General features: G+C 39.3%; 1 protein-coding gene across 1 annotated transcript in view; it reads right to left on the bottom strand.

Moving 5' to 3' along the window:
* Positions 1-25385, bottom strand: part of GRIK4 (glutamate ionotropic receptor kainate type subunit 4) — a 5029336-nt gene that overhangs the window by 1060011 nt on the left and 3943940 nt on the right. Inside the window, exon 11 of the mRNA XM_044081017.1 lies at positions 359-520. Coding sequence (XP_043936952.1) covers positions 359-520 — 162 coding nt within the window. The remainder of the gene's footprint in view (positions 1-358; positions 521-25385) is intronic.

Genomic DNA, 25385 nt, shown 5'->3' with positions numbered 1-25385 from the left:
TGTTGCAAATACACCTTATGTTAAAAGCTTGGCAAGGAGCACAGAATAACAATGTCACCACAAATTCAGTCAGGGAGAGGTGCCATAAGGTCCAAAGTGGAGAAAGTTGCCATAGGTCAATACCAGGGAAGGAGTTAGATGTCAAGAATGAAGAATGGAGTACATGATAGAAGCATAAACTCAAAAAGAACATGGAGCCATAACAGAAAAAAGAAACACAGACCTAGGAAAAAGTCCACAGATATAGACATCAGGAGGGGATTCCCTATTCTGGAACACAGTGATAAATGTTACAGTAAACAAACAATACATTTTCTGAATTACTTATACGTTATTTCACTAGTCATTTTTCACTTACCGCAGGGCCACTGTATGGAATGTGATCACAGTTCTCCTGCCAAGATGTATTAAGGATCTGAGCAAACTCTTTAAAAAAGGCATGGGAATGATTAAAAAGGGAGAATGCTAAAATATTAACCCGCTCATCCACAAGATTTTCAAAATGAAGTGTAGAAAATTCCTAGGGAATAAAAGAAAGAAAACAGCAGTTAGATACAATAACTGGAACAAGGACAAAAAAAAAAAAAAACAATTCTTCTATTAAGTTATTATCATATGAAAGAAAATTAATTTCACTGTGTAACAGGCACTCTAACAAAATTGAAACTTCATTCCTTAACCACACTACAAATGCCTATAAAGAAGACAATACCACAGATTTAAGTTTTGAAAGAGACTACGGTCTCAGGGCTCCAGAAGCAATAACATCCCATTGTGATGGAAGGGACCACTATCTAGAGCAAGCGAATGAGCTCCATCAACCAGTAGCAAGAAATGGGTTTGTGCTCATACAAAAAAAGAACATTGTATAAATGTCCAGAGTAAAGTAAGGGAAATGCATGTTATGTTAGATTCAAGCAAAGAACAGTGGACAGTAATTACTGTGCTATCCTTTGTCAGACAAAATATAAACAATCAAAGCAGCCCAGAAGGTAAGGACTGCATCTTACAGCAAGGCAGTAGACTGCAGTCATGTGCAAGGAGATGGAACATAGCCTAAACCGGGCACAAGAACCTCAGTCCATATTAGTGGAAGGGAATGATGGCTATAATGGGGGGGGGGGGGTTCAAATCAGAACAAAGTAAAACAGCATACGGATAGCTCAGTATGAGAAAACCACAGTCAAGAATATGGAAATGAGTGACAGTCAAGAATATGGAAAGAAGCCCTTTACTATAAGAGCAAAGGACACAACCCAGCAAAAGACAAACATTCATGACCCATAATCAAGGGAAAGGTGCAGCTTTACACAAAATAGAATTACATCCCATATCCTAGAATGGGTTAAACAACATAATGAGGGAAAGTAATGCATACAGAGTACAATACAGAATTGGAGCTCAGGGTATTAGAGGACTGTAGCCCCAAACAAGGGGATGTAAGGTCATATAACTGGAATATAGGCCACTTCTGGATACAGTCTGAGGCTATAAAAGAGAACCCATCTCACACTAAAGAAAGGTAACAAAGAGCATGACCAGAACACAAGTCAAAGGGTGTGTTAACATTACAGGGAGAAATGAGGACAGTATGGAAAAAACAAGCAAAATGTGCTGCTTCTAGGATCAGGAAAAACTGAATTTGTAAACAGTGTTCTCAGTGAGAGTACAAAAGTAAATTGCTGCACACCAGCACACCAGATTATTCAAATAATCTTCAGTGCATCACTGATGCTCAATCTAGCACTACTTCTGTATTCCAAATATTTGATTTCTATGAGAAACTAAGCAATTATGATCATTTACTGTGAACACTGAAAGCATATCCAGCATTACAAATTTGAAAACATAGCAAAAGGTGTTATCATTTGGTTGATATTTGGTTAAGGATGCATTCTAGCATCTGTTATGAGGTGCTGTATTACAAAACAGCAAGATTTTTGTCTCAAAACTATTCAGTTCAAAGCCGATGTGATTATTCTTCCTTACTTCACTCTAAGTTTCTAATCTAAATGCTAACCCTAAAATACTGAAAAACAACTTCTATAGTGTGAATGTCCATCTAAATATCATATGAAGTATGAAAACTAATAACCAGCTGCTCTGTGGCATAGAGGTATAATATAATGTCAATCCTAAGGGGAGGGAGATGGCTCTGACTTTCCACATGGGCACATGGGTGACACCAGTGGAAGCACTAAGTATCGGCTGTGGAGCTTGGGCCTATCAAGCCCACACTGCCATGTGCAATTGCACTGTGAGCTGAGGTGAACCCTTAGAGGTAGATATAATGGAGCTTGGAAGAACCACTGTGGAGGAGAGTGCTATCTGGGGAGAGGGTACACTGCCCTGAAGGACCAGCAAGGCTGGCCCACTCCCGATCACATGATTCTCACATTAAGTGGCTGCTCTCCTCGGAGATTACCCATTAAGGAATGAATGGATAGTATGGCTCTTGTCTGTCCTTACTTTCCTGGCTCCCACAACCACAAAACAAATGGGTTGATCTGGTGCAGATAGAGGAGACATCAGGCTTGTTTATGTAGGGTACAAAAAAAAAACTAATAACCAAAAATGGAGAAAAAATGTTAAATGGAATAGACCTTTATAACTTACTAACCACAGCATCCACACTGTTCCTTTATCATATGCACATCATGCCAAACATGTGCTGTAATCCTACAGACAGTACTACATCATTGGATTGATATCATAATGCTGCATTCACCCCTAAGTCCATAAAGTCAATCAAAGATACATTTGTATCAGTTTTGGTGTAGTTAGCATGACAGAAGGAGTCTACCAGAGTGGGAGTCTGTGCACTTGTGTGCACCTGACTACTGTCAAACACCATATATTTATAAAAGTGGTGTACAAGGTATAGAAACAACACCAAAATCAAAACCAGAGGACGGATAAAGGGGCCTCAATCATTCTACTTCCCTCAATTCATCAATTTCTTGTTATATTTGTTGTAATGTTTCAAAATTGTAGTGGAGCTTTTCTCTCTAGGCTAGCATTGAAAATGGGCCTGTTCAGCCCATTCAGACTTTCCTGGTAAACACATGTTAAATAAATAAATAATCAATGTCTTTACACTTCACAGCATATTTAGAGGGGAAAACATTTTTGCCTTTGAAAGATGTGACACATATTTTCCTTTAGTTTTTCAGAATACTTTTTAAACTCCATTTTACAGTGTGTGTGTGTGTGTGTGTGTGTGTGTGTGTGTGTGTGTGTGTGTGTGTGTGTGTTGTGTACTGAATGCAGTCACAAAGGAGAAATGCAGTGTTGTACTGCTTCATATTTCTTATTGTACTCCTATCACTCAAGAGTCCTAAGTAAGGCAATAGTGTAATTTTTCTGCTAATGCACCTCACCTCTGCAAGTAGGGCATTGATATACACATAGCACCTATTAGTGCAAGACTCTGTCAAAATGTTAATACAGTACTTAGTTCTGAAAGTATAGAACTATAGTGTTAAACTACATTTTTGCCCCACACCTATTATGAGACAAGGTACCACACAGCAGATATAATGTCATAGAAGAAACACCCAGGTTGTGTCTGCAAGTGGTCTAATGAAATCAATGCAATACTCTAGCAAACAAACATGCTATTAAATGAAAAAATAAAAATAAATAAAGTTATTCCATATTTGTTTTCCAGTCAGAACACTGCAGAAGGTTGTCAGTTGTTAGCCGAGGCATGCATCAATACTGTACAGGAGCGTTGACTGCCAACAGGATGCAGAACACGTTACTGCAATCAGAATGAATGTACCATAATTAAGCTACATTTTTTTAAATATTTTTGGCCCCAGCGGCCAGAATAATTATCAGTAGACAGTCTGTACCTTTACTTGCCTCAAAATTCCACCCCAACTGACCAGTTTATCCACTGAACCACAGTTGCCAATCTTAGGTTACAGATGGCAGAACATTTATTTATTTATTTATTTACTGACATTTGGTAACCAGGTTGGTCCTTCTGGGCTTGTGGCCCATTTTCAGAGGAGACCTGAGGAGAAAAGCTCCAGTCAAAAAGGTAATATACAATTAAAAAGCAGAATACACCATTTCACAAATCACAGTATTTAAAGCAATAAATAGAAATATCACGAATAATTTTGCATGTTGATCAATACACTAATGTAACATACAGTTTGTGTTGTAGTTGGTAGAAAGCAGGCACAATAGGTTGCACAGGAGAGCACACAATAATGTATACGCAAACTAGTAAAATTTTACAAGAGAGTTTTTTGAGCAGTCATTCACATTTGATGGAAAAAAACATTGAGACACCTTACGATAATTGGACATAACAAAAATGATTATATGTTGATCAAAGTAACACACAGAGTGTGTTATAGTTAGTAGAAAGTAGGCTCAATAATTCAACAAATAGAGCACACAGTAATGTTATATATATAGACATGTGCATTTTTAAAATAGGTTTTTGTGCAGTCATTCACATTAGAGGGAGAAGCAGTAAGAGACACCCTAGAAGGAGTGGTGCAGGAAATGTGGTGGTGCAAGAAGTAGGGGGAAGAGAGGCATCTAGGAGGGTGATAGAGGACTTATGTTGGGTCATAGCAGGGACATCTCTCCATCATTAATGGGCAGGAGAGGAGACTGAGACATCCAAAGTCTGTGTCATCCATTCTTAACTGTAGGAATTTTATTTATGCCCTAGACTTCCCCAAGGGGAGGAGTATGTAATGATACAAACAGGCACCCATGAATGCTCCAAGCCCTTGATGCATTATGATCTGCTTTCTCCTCTGTGCACTCATATGCTTGAGTGAGACACTAATGCTATGCTCTCTACTCCCTGCTAGAGGGCAGAATTGTGCCACAGAAACCCATACCCTCCTCACCAAGGTAGGCAAGTTGGACATTGGCCACACAAACTTACCACCCATGGCCATCAACACAGATTAATTCCCCAGTCTTTGCATCAATATGCAATATACAGTATTGCAAGGAGGTATTACAGAATAGTCCTTGCAGGCAGTATCAGTAATGTAACTACCAGGTTTGATGTACTACACGTTAGCGTTATTCATTTTCCTTCATTTCTTTATTTATTCTTGAACAACACTGTGCCACAAAAGTCTTCCTTTTGTAACAGCAAATGTTACAATAATTTCAAATTTACTATCAGCATATACGTATTCCTGCTATACAAGCATAAACGCCACTTTAAACATGGAAGAACAACATAAGCAAGCATGTTGATAATGTCTACAGAACAGCACAAGCTAAAGACACTTAAATATATCCTTTTATATGACTAGCAATAAGCATATCTGATGGAACATGCATTTCTTGCAAATAATATGTATATCTGTTCAACGTCATCTTCAGCTGTATAAATCAGAACCCCTTCATAGAAATAATGATGCCTTTTTGTGCATATCAAAAGATATCACATTTATTTCGCTTATCAAAACTCATTAAATGAAAAAGTTTCATGATATGTTATTTAGGCATATACTGCTCGACAAACTCTCAGTTTAATATGTAGATATAAACATCTGTACTCTTAGTAAGTACCTAGGAAACTGTCTATACAATGAGCGAGCTTCCCCTAGGCTTTCTAAAAGATACTTATAAGGCCTTTGGTCAATTAACTAGATATAGGAGTTATCTCTTTAGTCATATTGTATGTTTCAGCAACTTTCACAGTTACTAATCCACTGAAATTCAGAGGAGAAAATTATTTTTCTCACTAAAAATTTTAAACCTGGTCTAACTGCTAGTCCAGATTATATGCCAGATGAGAATTTAAAATATCATGCATCTGATCCAGTACACTAGTTTATGTTTTTAACATTAAATTAACCACAGGGGATTTTTCACATGTTTGGAAGACTGTGACTGCAGCAATTATCTGCAATAGTAAAGGCAGGAATGGCTTTACAGGAAAATGCCCCCATATTAGCCTTTTGGATAATACTATGAATCAAGTATGAGAAAAATCTAGATGTCCAAAAGATAGGTCAGACTGAGACGCTGGAACATGCTAAGTAGCGCTTTTTGTACCTGTTTTGGTGTGGCCTTTATGTTGGGTCAAGTTTTTGTTTAACCTCTTTCTTCTGGGCTGATGGGATGTTATTAAAACATAAAGCAAGCTATCAACAATCCAACAGTCGTACGGACAAAAAGCTGGATAATACTCACGCATGAGCTGAGGTTAATACAGTTTTATATGTCTAAAACAACAATAACACACACAGACTGAAAGAATCCAGACTATGTGTCCTTGGCTTGCATAACGTAAACACTACTAACACAAATGTACAACTAGGATTACAAGTATTTTTATTTATTTTTACTTTTTTGTCCCCTACTCCTGCTGATTTTGAGCCCCAGAAACAAAGGAGCCATTCACTCTCTGTTATGACGTAGAACAATGGCTGTGAGAGGCCATTATTCAGGAAGGCATTAGGGTTGCTTTGGCCTTTTTTGCTGTGCTGGCCCTAACCCCTGCATGCACTTGGCTAAGCTTCAGAAGGAAGTTACACAATAAGCTGGCCATTTACAATATCTCACTTCTGCTACGGGTGTACCTACTAAACAGCCCTGCCCTCCAGGATAACAGCCATCCTTGACTGATGCTTATGAAAGTGAATATTAGTGAGGAATGAAATTATGATCTGCTAACAAACATCCTTCTGTTTCAACCTGCCCATCCTAGTCAGTCAGCCTAGTCATTCTGCATCACCAGTTCAAAAGTAGACAAGGATGGGCCATTATTAAGAAAGCCGTCAGGGGTGAGATATAAGAGGTTCTCCCGTTCGATTCTTGGCTTGGGTTGGGAATGCCTTCTGTGTGGAGTCTGCATGTCCTCCCCACGGTCGAGTGGGCGTTTGAAAGTCATGCATTGAATGGGCATGCCTTTGTTGAAGATTGGGTGTCGGGCTGGCAACTTGACAACATAAAAAAAAAAACAACTGCCAATCATTAGTAGACTGGAGTTCCACTGTGGCGATCCCTTACTGGGAAAAGCCAAAAGACAAACAACAATATATATATATATATATATATATATATATATATATATATATATATATATATAAATCTTTTTTTTTTACTATTAGTGCGCCAACTCCCACAAGCACACTCAATAAAGCATTGGTGAAGGAATGTGATGGGCTAATTCAGATGGTGACACCTACCATTAGTAATGGCACTTTTCCCTCCAAGCAGCTTTGCCTCTCCTCCTGTAACAGCAGTGGTCTTTGTGGTCTCCAACATGAAGCTCACATCACCTGCTGATCCTGCAAATATACACCACCATTTCCAGTCCCCTAGGAAGGACAAGCATACCCTACCCCTTCATGTCTCTTGCATTGATCAAATCCCAAACGCTTGGGTCACAATTAAGGCTTCCTCCATCTGTATCAGAGTGCCAGGAAATCAATCGAGAGACCCGAAAATGGGCACTCTTCTGCGATGGATTCCACAATGATATAAAGTCTTGCAGCTGTTTATAGGTTATATCATCAATTCCTAAATGTTTAAGAATGATGAGCACTTTCATCTCGCAGATGAGACTTCATCATATCTGAAGTCTCATCTACGAGACGAAACCGCTCATCATTCTTAGTGTTTTATTTTATCTGAATTAAAGTGTCAGTCGTCCCCTGTTGTGGATGGAATATTAGTTTATATTTTTTATTTTTGGTGAGATATTGGTTTGTTGCACTTCCTTATTGCATTTTCAACTATTTTTAACTTTCTTATTTGTTAACCATATAAGTGAAGGGGTCCTCAGGCCTGACCATGGCACTCTTAAAACTAATCCATTATAAATCATTCCACAGTACTCTCTACTACCCTAATAAATATCCATCTGTAAAACTGATCAGTCCATGGCACATTCCATGTTGTAATCTTAGGCCAACTAAACTGTTCCAAAAATAAAATTCTTTTTCCCATAGTCATGATGAAGCCACCATCTTCTCTAGCTTTGTTTCTAAGATGCAAAACTGCCTTTTACTTACGATCTATTAGGTTTTATCCATTCCTGATTTTATGAAGGCTGAAAGACTTAGAAAAGATGGAGAGGACAGTTGTTCCCATGTCACCTGATCTAATAGCACCTTCCGTTACTTTTACTACTTCCTCACTTCTCTCTCTACACTACTGTACAACTTTTCTCACCTTTCCAGGGTACTGGGTGCTGTTCCTTCCCTGTCTCCCCTACTATAGTCTTCCTGGCCTATTCCTTATATCAAAATATTGACTTACAATATATGTAGTTATTCTTACCCTCGATTCATTTACGGAGGATTATTAGAAATCCACAACTTGCCAGTCATGTAGTGTACACCATCTCTCGTTCTTATGACATTAACTTGTATAATCGATAATGTACTTTAATGCTGGCTGCAAGATGCAGTACATATCAGTGCTGCTGATAACTGATTTGCCTGAGTCTGCAAAGACACAAGGTGTATATATGCAAATACTGCTTGTATCACTGCAAAACTTTACATGGTATCTGTTCCTTTCTCATAGTTTCACAATGGTTGAACAATCTGTAACTTAACACATGTTTATATATTTTTTCATAAACTAGATTTTTTTTTTATTTCTCACAATGCATTTCTACATTTTATTTCTTTTGTAGCTTTTAGACCTTTTGATCTTCCACTGAAAAGACGCTGCTGGACTTTCGTGATTAAAAAAGACAAGGACTATAAATGCTTTGAGGAAAACAATACGTTAAAGGAAAAATTAAACAACAAATAAAATTGTAAAAACTTAGGTGCCTAAATGTGTCCTTGCAAGGTTATAGTTACGGTTTGAAATGTGCTTGTTTATTTATTTTAGTTTATTTATTTATTTACTGTAAACATCCTCTAAGTAGAGGTGCTTCTTTTCAGAGTGTGACCAAGCAGTGACCAGTTAACTGATTTGCTTTGACTTGCACATTAAACAAATGGAGACAAGTTGAGGACTGCAGAAAAAGTTCACTAGAGCTCACAGCCTTGACCTTCAGTCCTGTGCCGCTGCTCTCCATTATACAGTCTCAGCTGAAAAACTAATCTTCTTAAATTTAGTGTCCCACAAAAAAAAAAACTATCTTAACCGATCATTGCAAACTACTACTCTGCACACTTATTCTGAAGTGTACACCAAAAGAATAAAAATCTGTGTCTTAATCAAACTTTAATTACACCTGGGCAGATGAGTGTGCCACCAATTAAAGGGAGGATGGTTTGATTAAGTTCACAGCTCACTTGCTTAACTCTTGCTGACATCCATGCCAGTAATATAGACAGGTGGGAACTGATGGTAATTGTGACAAATGTCAGGCTTATTACAAGCAATAATCATGGGCAGTTTCTAACCTGTATAGAAATGAACCAATATGTTATGTTGATTTGCTGTGAAGCTCTAAGAAAAAAAACTGTTATATATGTGTGATTAAACCAGAAGACAAAATGAGAATGGAATAATTTCTCTTGGTTCAGATGTTTATTTATTCATTTATTTCTTCATCTGGCATGCCACAATGTATTACAATGTTAGCCACAAGGTAGTGGTGCTAACAGACTGTGATACGTGAAATAAATAAATAAGTAAATGAAATGAAAATGGCAATCGACAGACGTTAATGGATTCTGATCTCAGGCTGTATAACGCTACTTAAAATTCGAACTGTGGCGTCTATTAGAGGTGTGATCAGTCTCTTTAAAAACAATTACCTTTTAAAATGCATCTACGACAATGCTGACTGTGAGAACACAAAGCCAGAAGTAGTATCTAAATTATTAAATACATTGTGCAGTATTGCAGCACCAGCTGTTGCACTGTGTTTCATTACAGTATCAGATGTTCGTGTACAATCTTTGACACATAAACTCTTTTTCTGTGTGAGTATTTTTGGTCATTACAAGGCCAAGACACCTCATCCTCAAAAGTGGACTTGCATAGCTGTCCTGTAAAAGCTTTTTATATTATGCTTTGTGGGATTCTTGCTGGAGACACGGTAGGGATAACACACTTAAAAGCCTGCTCCCACATTGGGCATTTCCTCTGGTAAAGACTTACACTCCAGCCTAGCAGCAAACACATCCTACACTCTCCATCTCCTTGATGCACTACATTGCCTACATATTTTTTTTTCATCAGCGGTATTACCACCAATAACAGGCATGCCTTCACACAGGTCCTGAAGGTATGCTTTCTTCCATCTCTCTGAAATCCTCCTATTTTTCACAGTCATCTACTCTGTGGCACTTAAGGAAATTGGCAGTTACTGCACAGGAATAAAGTTATGATCTGCTGCTAAGCTTCTTCTTGTAGTCCATGGCTTGATTCTGATAGCCTCTGTTTGTCTATTGTTTAACACTGGGCGACTCACATAACCAGATGCAATAAAAATGTCTGAATCCCTGTTTTTCTCTGTCTTTGCTGAATATCTTGATCACTACCCAGTTATCAACACAGTTCAGGGCATGGAATTACTAAATATAACTCTGTCCATCAATAACAAAAATATCCTATGGGTGGTATGCATGCACATAACACTGTGGACATCCCTAGAGGATGGCAGCAACATGGTGGGTCACTGAACATGTTAATTCTGGAATCACAGTACCTGGTGACCTAAACATTGACTGATATGGCACATGACCATATTATTTGTCATGAACAGACTCAAGACATCTGCTGACTGACCACTAGAAGTCACACATACTCTACATGAAGGACCACTGTTAATTGGGTAATAACTTCTGGAATATCAAATGCCAAATCTGTTGAAGTTTTACAGAACAGTATCAGCAATCATATTGCTACCCTTTTAACTTTGGAAAAGAAAGTTTATGGAGCTCACAAGTGCCTAAGAGTCAGATATATGAATACTTTCTCTAATAAAATGTATAAATGAATGACTGCAAGCAGTGAAGCATTGAATGGATTGGTCCGTACTGGACTGAAATGGTTGCAATGCATGAGACTGCAGTCCTCTTTTAGCATTAGTATGGTGGTACCTTAGAAAAGTTGATATATTGCACATGTTGCAATCCTGCCCCACTGTTGAACTGAAAATCCTAATGCTTGAGAACAAGCCCCTGTGGAGAAAGTAATACGTTAATAACGGACTACCTTAAACCCCAAGCATTTATGAGAAAATCAGGAAGTTTATAATGAGAAACAAGATGTTATATGAAAATGTAATGCTGGAAAACTTTTGGGAAAGTTTTGCTTGGTACATTTGTACATTTCTGTTGTTGATATTGATTGATAATATACAGTGGCTATGATGTCTGATAGAGTTTTGTGATCATTTGCTGATGGATGGTCGTCTCTTTTGATTCCCTCACTGCTCTTGTTCACTATTCTTTGTGTGTCAGGGTTTATGTTTTCTTCATGGAGACATGTAAGCAAAGCCATAACTGACCACAAGGAAATGATGTGAGGTGAGGCACCAACTTTTATTTCAGTGTCTTTGCACCATCCTCTGGTGAATCCTTCTGATTTGGTGCTGTATGCCTAGGAAGTTTTTCTGCTGAAGGCCATCTGATGGAACCTGCGCTAAAATGGCCCTGTATTGGGTGCTGTGTTTGAACAAAAGGTCAGTTCATAACTACTGACCCCGTTTTTATAACACAAACGTGGCTGAATTCTTCATTCTCCATCTTGTTGTGAATGTTCTACAACAGACCTCATCGTTATAAGTGCAATAAGTAGGATCAAACTATTGTAACAGTGACTTGTTTTGTTGGAGCCAATTTGAAGAGGACTAGATGTGTAGTCTGGGTACCAACATGAATATGTTTTAGCTACAGTGACTAACTCTAGGTTTATTCTCATTTACTGCCTGTCAGGAAATGTGGAGTTACACTTATGAGACTATCAGGTTTTGCATAATTTCATTACTAATGTTCCTCACTGTTTTGGTCCAGATATTAAAGTCTCTTAAAAGTAATGACAAGTCAATGGTTTCTGCAAAAGAATTTCTATTAGGTAGGGATTCAGGTTTGTCCAGGTAATTTTTCACTGAGACTCATATTAGAGAACATTCATTAGACTTGACTTCCAGCTAGGATGATAAAAATCATTCTCAAGATGTAACCACTACCTAGTCCATGGTGATGTGCAGCTCCCCATGTAAGATCACCTGATTTTGATCCGGTCAGTAGAGAAATTTAAGAACTATTAGTAGAAGTGATCTTCTTCCCATACATGAATAATTTGTTTTAAATCCTATGGTAGATGTTCCAGATCAGCTATTAGCAATCTATAATATTGTTTCTGTTGACGTTTTCAACAAGTTTTCCCCTTTCAAGTACACCCTCTCTCTACTTTGAGCCATGGTATGACGAGATGTTTTATTTAAGGAGTGAAGAAAGGAGGCTTGAAAACTGATAGTGACAACCTTGCATGAACATTATGTTGTTTACTAGTTTCATAGACATGAGTGTCAAGCTTACAACCTACTGGTCTTAAAGAAGCTTGTCTGCCATTATCCCATGTTGATGTTTCTTTCCTTTTCTTCCTATATATGTTAAGATTTTTTCTAAAAGAAGTTAATGACTGACTTCTCCAGAAAGTAAATGAAAGCTTATTCTATACTGTTGAAATGTATTGTTAATATAGCTCTCACTTTATTTTATTGGCATTCATTTTAAATATTATATTCCCAGATCTAGTGTTAACACCTCACTATGTTTCTGGAATGCATTCTTTGAGATAGAAGTGGCACAGACATTGGCTAAAAGGACCAGGCACAGGCCTTCTCTATGTAACCTTTAACAAAGAAAATATAATGACAGTTTCCAAAGGCTTTATGAATAGCTCAAGTCTGCCAAACATATGCTTCTTCTAGTAAGAAACTGTAGCTTTTCAAGTTGTTGCAAGTGGTTTGTGTAAAGGCTACAGAATAGATGTTGTATTCAATAATGGACCACACTGATATGTCTGAAATGACTAGACATTCTCTGTAGAATTAAATGGATTACAAATTATACTTTTCCATGTCTGGCAGAAACGCACTGGTAAACATTTTAAATTGCTATACCTAGCTCTTTAATGGTGGTGTAATTCTGTATATTAGACACTACCCATAAGAAAGGAATAGTTTTATCCAGAAGAAATGTCTGCGCACTGAAATGACCAGATGTACTCTAGAAATATGCTATAAATTATACCCCATTCAAAAAATTATTTCTATACTCAGTTCATATTTTGCCAGTACTCATCTCATCCCACACAAGTCAGCTTCCTTTTACTCCAACTTTATTTTGTCTTGTCTATGTGGAAGTCACTATTAAGACATACTCTATATTTTAGTTGTGTTTTATTATTCAAAATTCATAGTTACACATTAATAAAAAAAATCAAGAGGGGCTATTTAAAATGATTAGCACTGCATGACGTTTTACGTAACATGGTGACGTTTTGAATATCCATCTTATATACTGTCAACCTAGGAAAGTTTAATTAATTATCTGATTCTGTTAAACAGGGCTTTGCACAACATTATAATAGTTTTTGAATACCCCCAAGTCTTTTAATATCTCCAGTTTTTTTATTTAATTTTGTCAAAGAAAATGTGTCTTGGAAGCAAGCAATTTTAATTTTTCATCTTGGCAAATCCAATAAAGACAATTTTATGCAGATTGTTGAGATCAATGCATTAGTTAAGCTTTAGCTAAATTATACATAACTAACCAATAGACTTCCTTACAGGAAGAAGCTGTCCCAAAGTTTTCTTTATGCATTCTTAAGTATGTAATTCTGTAAAACCTAATGCATTTATGTAACAATTTGTAGACTGGAGATCAGCATGGAAACTTTAATTTTAGATTTTAATGGAATAACTATGGTGTTGGTACCTTATATTTACATGCCTGATAGCCCCTGACAATGATTCCTACATATGACTGCCAAAATTATAGTATATCCAATAGAAATTCTTATAAATATGGCTATATAAAAGTAATGAGCTCCCACACTGTGAAAACAGTTACATATAATACCCATCCATCAAGGCAGCCAAGATCATACCCCTGGCAAATGTAAGACTCAGAGCCATTATATTACTGCTAACCAAAATCCTGGAGAATTATATCTATAAGCAATTCTTAAGTTACTTAATAAAAGTAATCAACTGTCACCAACTCAGCATAGTTTTCACTTGGGGACAGCACAGATACTGTACTGTTATCCTTTGGTGATACCTGTCATCTCGTCTCATCTTAACAGCGACTTATTACCTCAATCTTCTCACCATAGTGGCCGGAACCATAGGGGAAGGGAAAGGGGTAGGGAGCACCCCCACACACACTTTTATAGCTGCAAGATCTGTAACAACATGGTGTTTTTCTTTAAGGAGGACCCAACGGAGGGAGTTTTTCTTTAAGAACGACCCAATGGAGGACTCATGCCAAAGTCAACACTCACGGTAAGCTGGTTTTATTTATTAAGTGGTGAAAGCTCAATTTTCTATTTATGCAGTAAGGAAGCTTCATTTTCGTGTGTGTGTGTGTGTTACTTATAACTGCTGGTTAGAATTACCCAAGTTCAAACCCTGAACCTTAGGTACAAGGGCCTGTATTCTCTACCCACACCACCACTTGTGATTCAGGGAGTTAAAATTTGTGTTTTTTGTGGCAAATCAGTGAGAACAGAATTCACTAAATAATGATAGCCTTTTAAGTTTCAGTCTTCTATCTTTTTCGGTAATGCAAAACACTATTTCAGCAACTTTCTAAGATTATACAAGCAATATTTGAAATGTGTCCCTGGTTTTGGGCCTTTGCCCCCCCCAAAATAAATTTTGGCTTTTTCCACATTTCCTCTGCTGTGAAATTGAGAGCGGTAGTTGTGTTAAGTGTATGATGCAGTGGTAGTGTTGTTGCCTCACAGTAAGAGGTTCTCTAGTTTGATTCTTGGCTGGGGTGCTTTCTGTGTGGAGTTTGTATGTCCTCCTTCCCTGTGTTTGTGTGGGTTTTCTCTTGGTGCTCTGGTTTCCTCCCATGTTACAAATACATGTATCTGGAGCATTTCTCCCTGGGCCTCTGCTGAAAGTTGTTTGTTCCAAGTCGGACTTTCTCAGTAAAGAAATGTTAAATAAATAAAACATTTTACAAGGAGCTGAGACCTTCAGAGGAAGAGAAGTTTAGTGCTGCTTATTCCAAGTCTGTTTGCATTGGTAGTAGCACAACAGGTAGTGACCTTACTTTTGATGCAGAAGGCTGTGGGTTCTACTCCCACAGTATGCAGATACTGTACTGTTTTGTAATTTAAAGAAAGTGGATCTGGCAGTCCTGTGAATGTCCTCCTTTGGAGGAATTTCCCAGAAACTATGAACCTCTTATCAGTTTGCCAGGGGCAGGTCATGCTATTGGACTTCAGGACTGCAGCCCCCCAGCTGTAAAATTGAAAAAAGAACTTTAAAAAAATAAGATAATTAGCTTGTGAGTCCCGGAACTAACTGCGCATGCGTGTTCGGTGAGTTCTGGGTTTCTTATATCCAAACTGCTGCTTAACCGGTCCGGATTATGAAGAAAAGGCATCTGTACACTGAGGCCCAGAAGTCTATGTGGTTTGTAACTGCATAGACTGGAATGGGATCGGACTGCAACGTCTGCAGTCACATATGTGGGGATACAAGGCATCACGTATGTGGATAGCTAGTGATTGGCTCTGGCTGCAAGGAAAGGGAATTTGTATTTCTTAGAAGGGAAAGTTCATCTCCAGGAATGTAGATGCTGCAAGGGAATGTAGAGGTAGGGAAATTTGTATTTCAATGAAGCTGCAAGGGAAGTGTGTGTGTGTGTGTGTGTGTGTGTGTGTGTGTGTGTGTGTGTGTGTGTGTAATGCCACAGTTAAATATACCTGGTGGCTAGAGTCACTCAGGCTCAAAGTCTGTATCTTGGGTACAGGTAGTAAGATCCTGAATTCCCTACCCACCACCACTTGTGAAAACTGTCCAGGTTTTTGCCTCATATTTTTGTTCTTTTTTGATCCTCATAAAATCTGTGGTTTTCTGGATTTTTGTAATCAGGGAAGGATTGAATTCACTAAATAATGACAGGCTTTTGAATTTCAGACTTCATATTCTTCAGAAAATATATGGTAACACAAAACCTTTTATTCTAGCAATTTTCTAAGTTTATAAGATCGATATTTGAAATGTTTCTCTATTTCTGGGATTGTATTTCCTCATTATTAGCTTTGTCCAGGTTTTCTGTGCTAAGAGGCTGAGAGCTATAGTGAGAACTGAATTGTCTTTGTCCAGGTGTTTTGTGCTAAGAGGTTGAGAGCTATTATGAGAACTGAATTCACTAAATTAAGTTTCAGTCTTCCTGTCTTTCAAGAAACAGCTGATCTGGCATAGTGCTATGTTGCTTTGACTGTAGTGCATAGGGTGCTGGGTTCAAGACTTGGCAGTGAAATGGATGGTAGTAACACAACATTTTGTTCTAGCAACTTTCCAAGATTATACAAGCAACGTTTAACATGTATCCCTGGTTTTTAGGCTGTTGTCCCCCCCCCCATAAATTTTGTCTTTTTCCAGATTTCTTGTTCTGCAAAGTTGAAAGATACAGTTGAGTGTCGAGTGGAATTTACAAGGAGCTGAGAGCTTCGGGGGAAGAGAAGTTTACTGCTGCTTATGTATGCTGAGTCTGCTTGCATTGTTAATAGTATAACAGGTTGAATTCTTGCTTTTGATGCAGAAGGCTATGGGTTCTATTCCCACAGTATGTAGATGCACTGCTGATACTGTATTGTGTTGTACTTTTAAAGGGAGTGGATGCTGCAGTCCTCAGAATGTCCTCTTTGGTGGAGATACCTAGTAACTATGAACCTGTTATCAGTTTGCCATCCATTCCCTTTTGTAATATTACTGGCTTATCATTCTTTTAATGTAACATAGGCAATTTATTCCTCAAGAGCAACGGCCACTTTATTTGTAGATGAAACAATGAAATATAAAGTTGTTTGCTAGCAGCAACTTCTTTATCAGTTACAGATCTCTTTAATGTGGAATTATTTAGATGACTTTTACTTCTGCAGAGATTATGCATATTTACGGATACTGGTGGATTGTAGAGGTCTGAGTAGACTTTTATGATGGAAATGTTCTGAATTGGGTAGTTTTGTCATTACTGGTGCATGCATTTTGTTTCATTGTTTACTGGAAAAATGTTCAAACAATAAATTTAAAATGCCCTCTAACCCGCTCTAACAACTGTACTGTATTATACAAGGAATATAATTTAGTACAATCAGGAAGGTGTTTATTGATTATCTGATCAGCTCAGGTACACCCCTCCCAGTTCTTGGTTGGATGTGTTTGATTAGGAACCAGTTAAATCAACTGTCTACAAGCACAAACAGTTTTTGTTACTGAATATTTTCATTGATAGAGTCTGAATGCTACTGAAAGTGATGAAGCCAGATTAAAGCAATCACTTCTCCTAGATCTTCATTTTTTTTTGGACGGGAGGCTTATTGTCCACACCTAAGGAGCTAAGTCTGTCATGTAGGATTTCTGCCGCACAATTCTCTCAGCTGAACTATACCTCTCAACTGTCCAGATTTTCACAGAATGAATAGATTTTTGCTTCTTATTTTCGGTTTATTCCTCATAGAATTTGTGGGTTTCTGGCAAATCATTTAGGAATGAAGTCACTAAATAATGACAGACATTGAGTTTCAGACTTCATACCCTTCAGAAAAATGCATGCTAAAGCAAGACCTGTTATTCTATCAACTGTCTAAGTTTACACAAGAGCAATTTTTAGTACTGTTTGTTTGTTCCCCCAATATATTTGGCTTTGTCCAGATTTCCTGCATTAAGAGGTTGAGAGGTATGGGCAAATAAATCGCTTTATAGATTTAGGTATATCCAAACCTTTCAACTGTCCCCAATTTTGGCTCAAAATGTTTGTCTCCCTCTAATAATCCCTCCACAAAATGGCAATTTTGGAAGAAACGCGTGGAGGGTTTACAATTAATAAATAATTGTAATTATCAGAGTTACAGATTATTTTTATTTCAGAAATGTATGTAGATTCTCTTATTTTGTCAGATTCTCAACTTAACAGTACTAATACTAAAAAAGAGTCCCGTCTTTGACAGGTTTCCAGCTGTATTGTGTGGCTATTTTATAGTTTTGCATCACATTTTTGGTCCGTTTTTCATAAAATTGTGGTTTTCTGATAAATTAGTGGCAAATCATTAAAAACTGAAGTTAGAAAATAATGACAGACATTTGAGTTTCAGATTTCATACTCTTGAGAAAATTCATACCAATACAAGACCTACTACTACTAAATTACCTATTACTAAATTACGTATACTGCCGTGGTCATTTCCTATTTAGTGTGCAGCTGTAGGTTTAATTACTTTAAGGAAGTAATGACCTTTTACTGTTAAACTTGCGGCATTTTACTATTAAACTTGTTGCATTTTACTGTTTACAATTTTGAAATGCACTGTTTCAGATTGACTTAGTCTGATTTTGTTAAAAAGCTTACTAGAATACATTGCTGTTACTGCTTTTAAATTGGTACTGAGTGCTCTCATCGGTGTTCGGCCGCTGTGCTGTTTCAACCTGTGATAGTTAGATTTTACTACTTAGCTTATTTTGAATGCCTATACTATTACTGTATCATGTGTAAACGGAGTGATTTTACTGTAATTTTATGTCCGGCCACCATGTTGCTCAGTTCTGTTGGCATGCGGCATTTTACTATTAAACTTGTTGCATTTTACTGTTTACAATTTTGAAATAAAGACAGGCTGGACTCTGCCCTTCTGAGCTGGGAATTTCTGGTTAAAGGCTTATAGTGCCTGCATATTTGAACAGTTTCTTACTGAAATTGGTACACCTTGTTTGCTGTAGCATAGACTAGATCCAGGCCTGCTGAATCTAGCTTTGTTTGTATGTTTGTTGTTTGTTTGCCTGTTATTTCCCTGAAATGCTAATTCCACCTAAAACGCGGCTTTTCAGTGCTTCTGTGGATCCCTAGTGATATCTGCATTGCTTACTGTACTTATTTCCTTGTTTTACTTGAAAGAAAGTTACTGTTTGTCGTTTTTGCATTTAAGTTACCTGTAACACATTGCATTTAAGTTACCTGGCACTTGCTCACTAAAGCAATTATATAAGTCAGCACTAAAAAATTAAAAGCACTACACCCTCACAAACTCCCCTTGAGTACCTTGTTCCCCATTGGCCCTTTTTTCAATTATAAAGGAATTCCCAATACTATTCTAGCATGTCCAAAGGTCAGTTGTCAATCTCCTCTCCGGTCCAGCTGGTGAATTTGGGAATATTGAGGCAATGTTACAACTGCCTCATGTACACAGACAACCCTCTCCTCCTCCCAACAAATTCCAACACATGTGAGAGATGCAACCATATAGCCAAACTGGAGGCTAAGCTCTCTCAACTTAGTACTGGTGTAACCAGTCAGGAGGAGAAGGAAACCACACTCACTACAATTCCAGTCTCACATAGACCTACCACGACAGCAAACCAAACACATAAACACACAAACACATACTCAGAGGCTCTAAATAAAAATCTGCCTAAGCAGCAGAGACCTCCAAAGCAGACACCCAAGCAACCGCTACCCCAAAACAAAACACATGCAACACATAGCTCACAAAGCCAGTGTGCCGAACAGTCACAGCCCTTAAGGCTAAACAACACACCTGATACACTTGTAATAGGTGACTCTATCGTCAAGCACACTGACATCCCGCTCACCAGGCTGAACAAGAAGGTCACTGTGAGCTGCGTGTCGGGCGCTAGGATCCGCCACATAACACAAGCACTCAGGTCACTCCAAGGCAAGTACAAATATGACTCGGTCATTGTCCATGCTGGTGTGAATGACCTGAGATGTACCTCCCTGGACTACATGAAAAGAGAAATAGAGGAGCTCTCTGAGCATGTATCCCAGGCCAGTATGACCCTGACCTTGAGTAGCATCTTACCCTCACCAAGAATGATGCCACAATATGAAGACAAGATGATCAATTTCAACAATTGGCTTAAGTATTGGTGTCATTCAAAGGGGATCCAATGCCTGTCAGCCTGGGATGACATGCTTGACAAGCCACGATGCTTCGCTAGGGACGGCTTGCACCTGTCACCCCTGGGCTTTCGGATATTGGCAAAGGCTCTTGCTTCCCCCATAGTGCCTTTTTTAGGCAAGGCTCAAAAGACAAACCCACCTCCATAGGTATCACAAGGGATAAGAAACTAAGAGTAATGCTACTTAACGCCAGAAGTCTAAACCTCAAGATGCATGCACTCAAAACTCTTCTTAGCATGGAGAACATCGATATCTGTGCAGTAACAGAAACCTGGTTCAAGGCTCCCGAGAGCACCCCAGCACTACCAGGTTATACCTCATACCATGCTTTTCAGCCCCAAAACTTGGACCGAACCACAAAAGGAGGGGGAGTATCAATATTCATCAAAGATACCCACACCTCCAGGTTGGTGGCACAGCACGAAGCATCAGAGACTATCCATGTGCAACTAACAGTGGGTAAAACTGCCTTCCAGTTTATAGCCTGCTACAGACCACCCTCCCAAACCCAGGAACCCCACTCGGCCTTCCTGAGAACACTGGAAAATATGAAGGTCACTCCAAACACCATTATATTGGGTGACTTCAACTACCCAAACATAGACTGGGAGCATTACTCTAGCTCCAACACCCTAGCCCAAAGGTTCCTAGAATTTATAAACTCAAATTCTATGGAACAATTTGTTACCACTCCCACAAGAGGGGAAAACATACTGGACCTGATCATCACCAACATGGGGACTCTATGGTCCAGACTAGAAGTGTATCCCTCACTGGTAAGATCAGATCATAAACTAATCTCACTGGATATTCACATCCCAACCCCACCCCCTGCCCAGAAAACCACAGTGAAAAACTTCTCTAAAGCAAATTTCACACTTCTCAAAACCGAGGTGGAATCCCTCAAAGCCCCCGAGCCTGTGGAAAATACGGCCCAGACCGCAGAATCCTTTATAAATGCATTCTATGAACACCTTCAGGAATGCATGGATCATGCAATCCCAAATAAAACCAAGACCCAATCCTCCAAAGGCAGAAGCCCTGTCTGGTGGACCCCAGCCATAAACAAACTATACAATAGAAGGAAGAAGCTACTACATGATAGAGAAAAAAATCCCAAAAAGGGAAGGCATCTCTGATCAGTATTAGCAAAAAACTACAGGCACTCATAAAATCATCTAAGGCCAGCTTCGAGAGAAAAATTGCACAGGACACTAAGGATAATCACAAGGCTTTCTTTAGTTATGTTAGGAACCTGGATGGGAATTCCCAGATATGCTCAGAATTAGTCCAAAATGACAAAAAATACATCGAACCCACAGACATTGCCAACATCCTAGCTGACAGGTTCAGCAAACTTCTCCCACCAAAAGGGCAAATATCTATCCCAGCAGAGTGCTGCCCCCCTGACATCTCAGATGCTCAGGTAAGAGCTGTCCTCTCCAAAGCAAAAAACACAGCATCAATGGGACCAGACGGTGTCCCGGACTGCGTCCTACATGAACTCCAAGAAGAGCTAAACCCAAACATAAAACTACTGTTCAATCTCAGCCTTACTACAGGATATGTACCCAAAGAGTGGCGTACAGCAACAGTGGTCCCTCTCCACAAAGGTGGTGCCTCAACGGATCCTGGAAACTATCACCCCATAAGCCTGACTAGCTTGGTCTGCAAAGCTATGGAAAGGATCATCATGGACCTCATAAATAAAGATATTGGGGACCTACAGACACTGAATCCTACCCAGTTTGGCTTTGTTAAGGGCAGATCCTGCCTCTTAAACCTGGTTGATTTCTTTGAAACAGTCACCAAGGCCATTGACGAGGGGAAGGTGGTCCACACAGCTTACCTGGACCTCGCAAAAGCCTTCGATACAATACTCCACTCGGGCATTATAGATAAGCTCACTAGCTTAAATATAAACCCCTATGTCACTAGATGGGTTGCAAACTGGCTCAAGGACAGAACCCACATGGTTAGAATTGCTGGAGCCATGTCAGACTCCAAACCAGTTACAAGTGGTGTCCCACAAGGCTCAGTCCTGGGACCTCTCTTGTTCGGTATATATTTCTCGGAGGTACAGGCCAACATGGAAGGACTGTGGTTGACCAAGTTCGCAGATGACTGCAAACTGGGCGCCATAATCGACTCTCCAGCCGACAGAAGCATCCTCCAAAAGTTCCTCATAGAAACAGACAACTGGTGCCAGAGCCATGGCCTCAAGCTAAATACCAAAAAGTGTATAGTCATCCCCTTTGGCAAAAACAAAGTGCCCACAAATTACCACATAGGTGGTAATCCATTAAGTACAGAAGAAGTAATTAGGGACCTGGGGACCCAAGTTGATAGCAATCTCTCATTTGACAACCACGTGGCCAAAGTGGTTAGAAAAACATTTTATATAGCCCACCTAATCATGAAGGGATTCACATCTAGATCAGGGGAGGTCATCGTGCCTCTTTATCCCTCATCAGGACCATAACTGAGTACACTGACACTGGATCCTACCCAGTTTGGCTTTGTTAAGGGCAGATCCTGCCTCTTAAACCTGGTCGATTTCTTTGAAACAGTCACCAAGGCCATTGACGAGGGGAAGGTGGTCCACACAGCCTACCTGGACCTCACAAAAGCCTTCGATACAATACCCCACTCAGGCATTATTGATAAGCTCACCAGCTTAAATATAAACCCCTATGTCACTAGATGGGTTGCAAACTGGCTCAAGGACAGAACCCACATGGTTAGAATTGCTGGAGCCATGTCAGACTCCAAACCAGTTACAAGTGGCGTCCCACAAGGCTCAGTCCTGGGACCTCTCTTGTTCGGTATATATTTCTCGGCGGTACAGGCCAACACGGAAGGACTGTGGCTGACCAAGTTCGCAGATGACTGCAAACTGGGTGCCATAATCAACTCTCCAGCCGACACAAGCATCCTCCAAATGGGCCTCATAGAAACAGACAACTGGTGCCAGAGCCATGGCCTCAAGCTAAACGCCAAAAAGTGTATAGTCATCCCCTTGGCAAAACAAAGTGCCCACAAATTACCACATAGGTGGTAATCCATTAAGTACTGAAGAAGTCATTAGGGACCTGGGGACCCAAGTTGATAGCAATCTCTCATTTGACAACCACGTGGCCAAAGTGGTTAGAAAAACATTTTATATAGCCCACCTAATCATGAAGGGATTCACATCTAGATCAGGGGAGGTCATCGTGCCTCTTTACTCATCCCTCATCAGGCCCATAATTGAGTACAATGCCCCTTTTGGGATGTACCTTACCAGACACCTGCAGCAACTGGAAAGACCCCAAAAGTACCTTACCAAGAGGAACAAAGGGCTCAAACAGATGCCATATGCTGCCCGGTTAAAGAAAGTCCAGCTCTACTCAGTGGCATACCGCCTGCTCAGAGGCGATCTGTGCCTGACGTATAAAGCCATGTCCAACCCAGAATTAATGGACATGCTGCACCTCAGAAAATCCAAATCCCATCGAGCTACGCGCTCGAGAGACTTGAACCTCAGCACTGAAATAAATAGGACATGCTGGAGGGACAGATTCATAACCCAGAGGCTCCCTTCACTCTGGAATAAAATCCCAGTCCAGGTTAGGCAGAGTCCCACATTGACTCTCTTCAAGAGGAATCTTGATGAGTGGATGGGAGATCATAGGTTTACCCTGGCTATCACTTCTGTGTCACTGTTAGACAGAGGCACAGTATACTAACCTCAAAAAAAGGCATAGCAAAATTAATTTAAAATGGGTGGCGAAAGCCAAACACACTCTGGCTAGGCTTATAAATGCCCTAGGGCAGATAGCCTAGTATGAACCTATGAACCTATGAACCTAAGTGCTCCTCTCACTCCCCCCCCCCCCCCCCCGAGTCTTCCAACAGTTTCCGGCGCCTATGCTTCTCACATCTTTCTAAAACTTTTGATTTAGTAGCTTATGATTTACTCTTAATCAGACTTGCCAATGTTAGACTTAATGACAATACTCTAAATGGGTTCAGAAGCTCCCTCTGAAAGACATCCATCTGTAGAGTGCATTTATCTACTCTTCTTTTATGTATTGCATTACTACTACTCTTTATCTATTATATTTTGGTAACGTTATTTAGACTAAGAGAGGTTCTCCATTGGAGTACACCTGCATCAGGGTTCAGCTCTCAGGCCACAGCTGTTCATGCTATTGGCGGACTAGATTAGCAAACTGGTTGGAGTGGACAAATCAACAAAGATGCTGTACACAGATAATGTGACATTACAAGGAGACTCTGAACTGGAACTTCAGTAAATGAAAGGGTGGTAGTACTGGTTCAGCAAATTCTAGGGGAATAGTACCGCTGAGAACTCCCTAATGTTAAATTCAGAGTATTTTCCTGCTTAATTTATATTTTGCAGAAAAGTAGTGCAGTTAGAGCCAGTTTGGGCCATGCATATAAGCTATCCAGGAGCTAGTAGTGGTTATTCAATGGCAAGTAATAATTTACTGTGGTTTCTGGTGAATAAACATTACTGACTGAAGCAGAAGTGTAGCTGGCTCAACCAGCACCCTGTGCCAGTACCATGTTCCACTGCCCCACCCTCTTTCAACCCAATGTCTCAAACAAAACAAAGTCCTCTTTTAAACTGTAGTAAACTATTTGCATGAAAAGAGTGCTATAATGTTTAGGTATTTATTAAAAAAAAAAAAAAAAAAAAAAAGGAGAAAGATTTTTTAACAGTTTAGACCACACACAGAGCACTACAACACTCAGATGTGACCACAAATGCAAAACCGGCTGACCATGACCCCTAACACTTTGCACTTGGGGCAGTTGCTCCTCTTGTCACCCAACCCTAACTCCAGTAAGGGGTTGAAGCCCAGGCTGATTTGTCACTGTTATTTTTTCAGTTTTTCTGGCTTCTTTATATGACAGTAAGCACTATTCCGTGCAAAGTGTGGAAGCCTTTTCTCGAAAGATGCTAGCACTTTCTGTTTCTAAGTCTGCTCATATAACCCCAGTCAGTACCGCTCTCAGTTACAAACTGCAGAGTTTGACATGCTGCACATCCATTCCACACCTAGCATTCTCTAACAGCATCTAAAAGCAGCTTACACTGCATTTCCATCATTTAGTGCAAGCAACAGTTTTTCATTGCAGTTAGAAGCAATTAGTTTATACTGATATGACCAGATAGCCACTCCATGTTATTACAATGAGTAGAACAGTACATCTCTAGCAAAAAAAATGTAAATTATGCAAATTAGAATTAAACATTATCTGACCACTGTGGATGTCTATTAAATACTCATAAAA

The sequence above is a fragment of the Protopterus annectens genome, chromosome 8.part0 (genome assembly GCF_019279795.1).
Source record: "Protopterus annectens isolate FY-2018-M chromosome 8.part0, PAN1.0, whole genome shotgun sequence".
NCBI lineage: Eukaryota > Metazoa > Chordata > Ceratodontiformes > Protopteridae > Protopterus > Protopterus annectens.
Note: the sequence above shows the minus strand (reverse complement) of the source record. Positions and strands in the feature narration are given on the sequence as shown.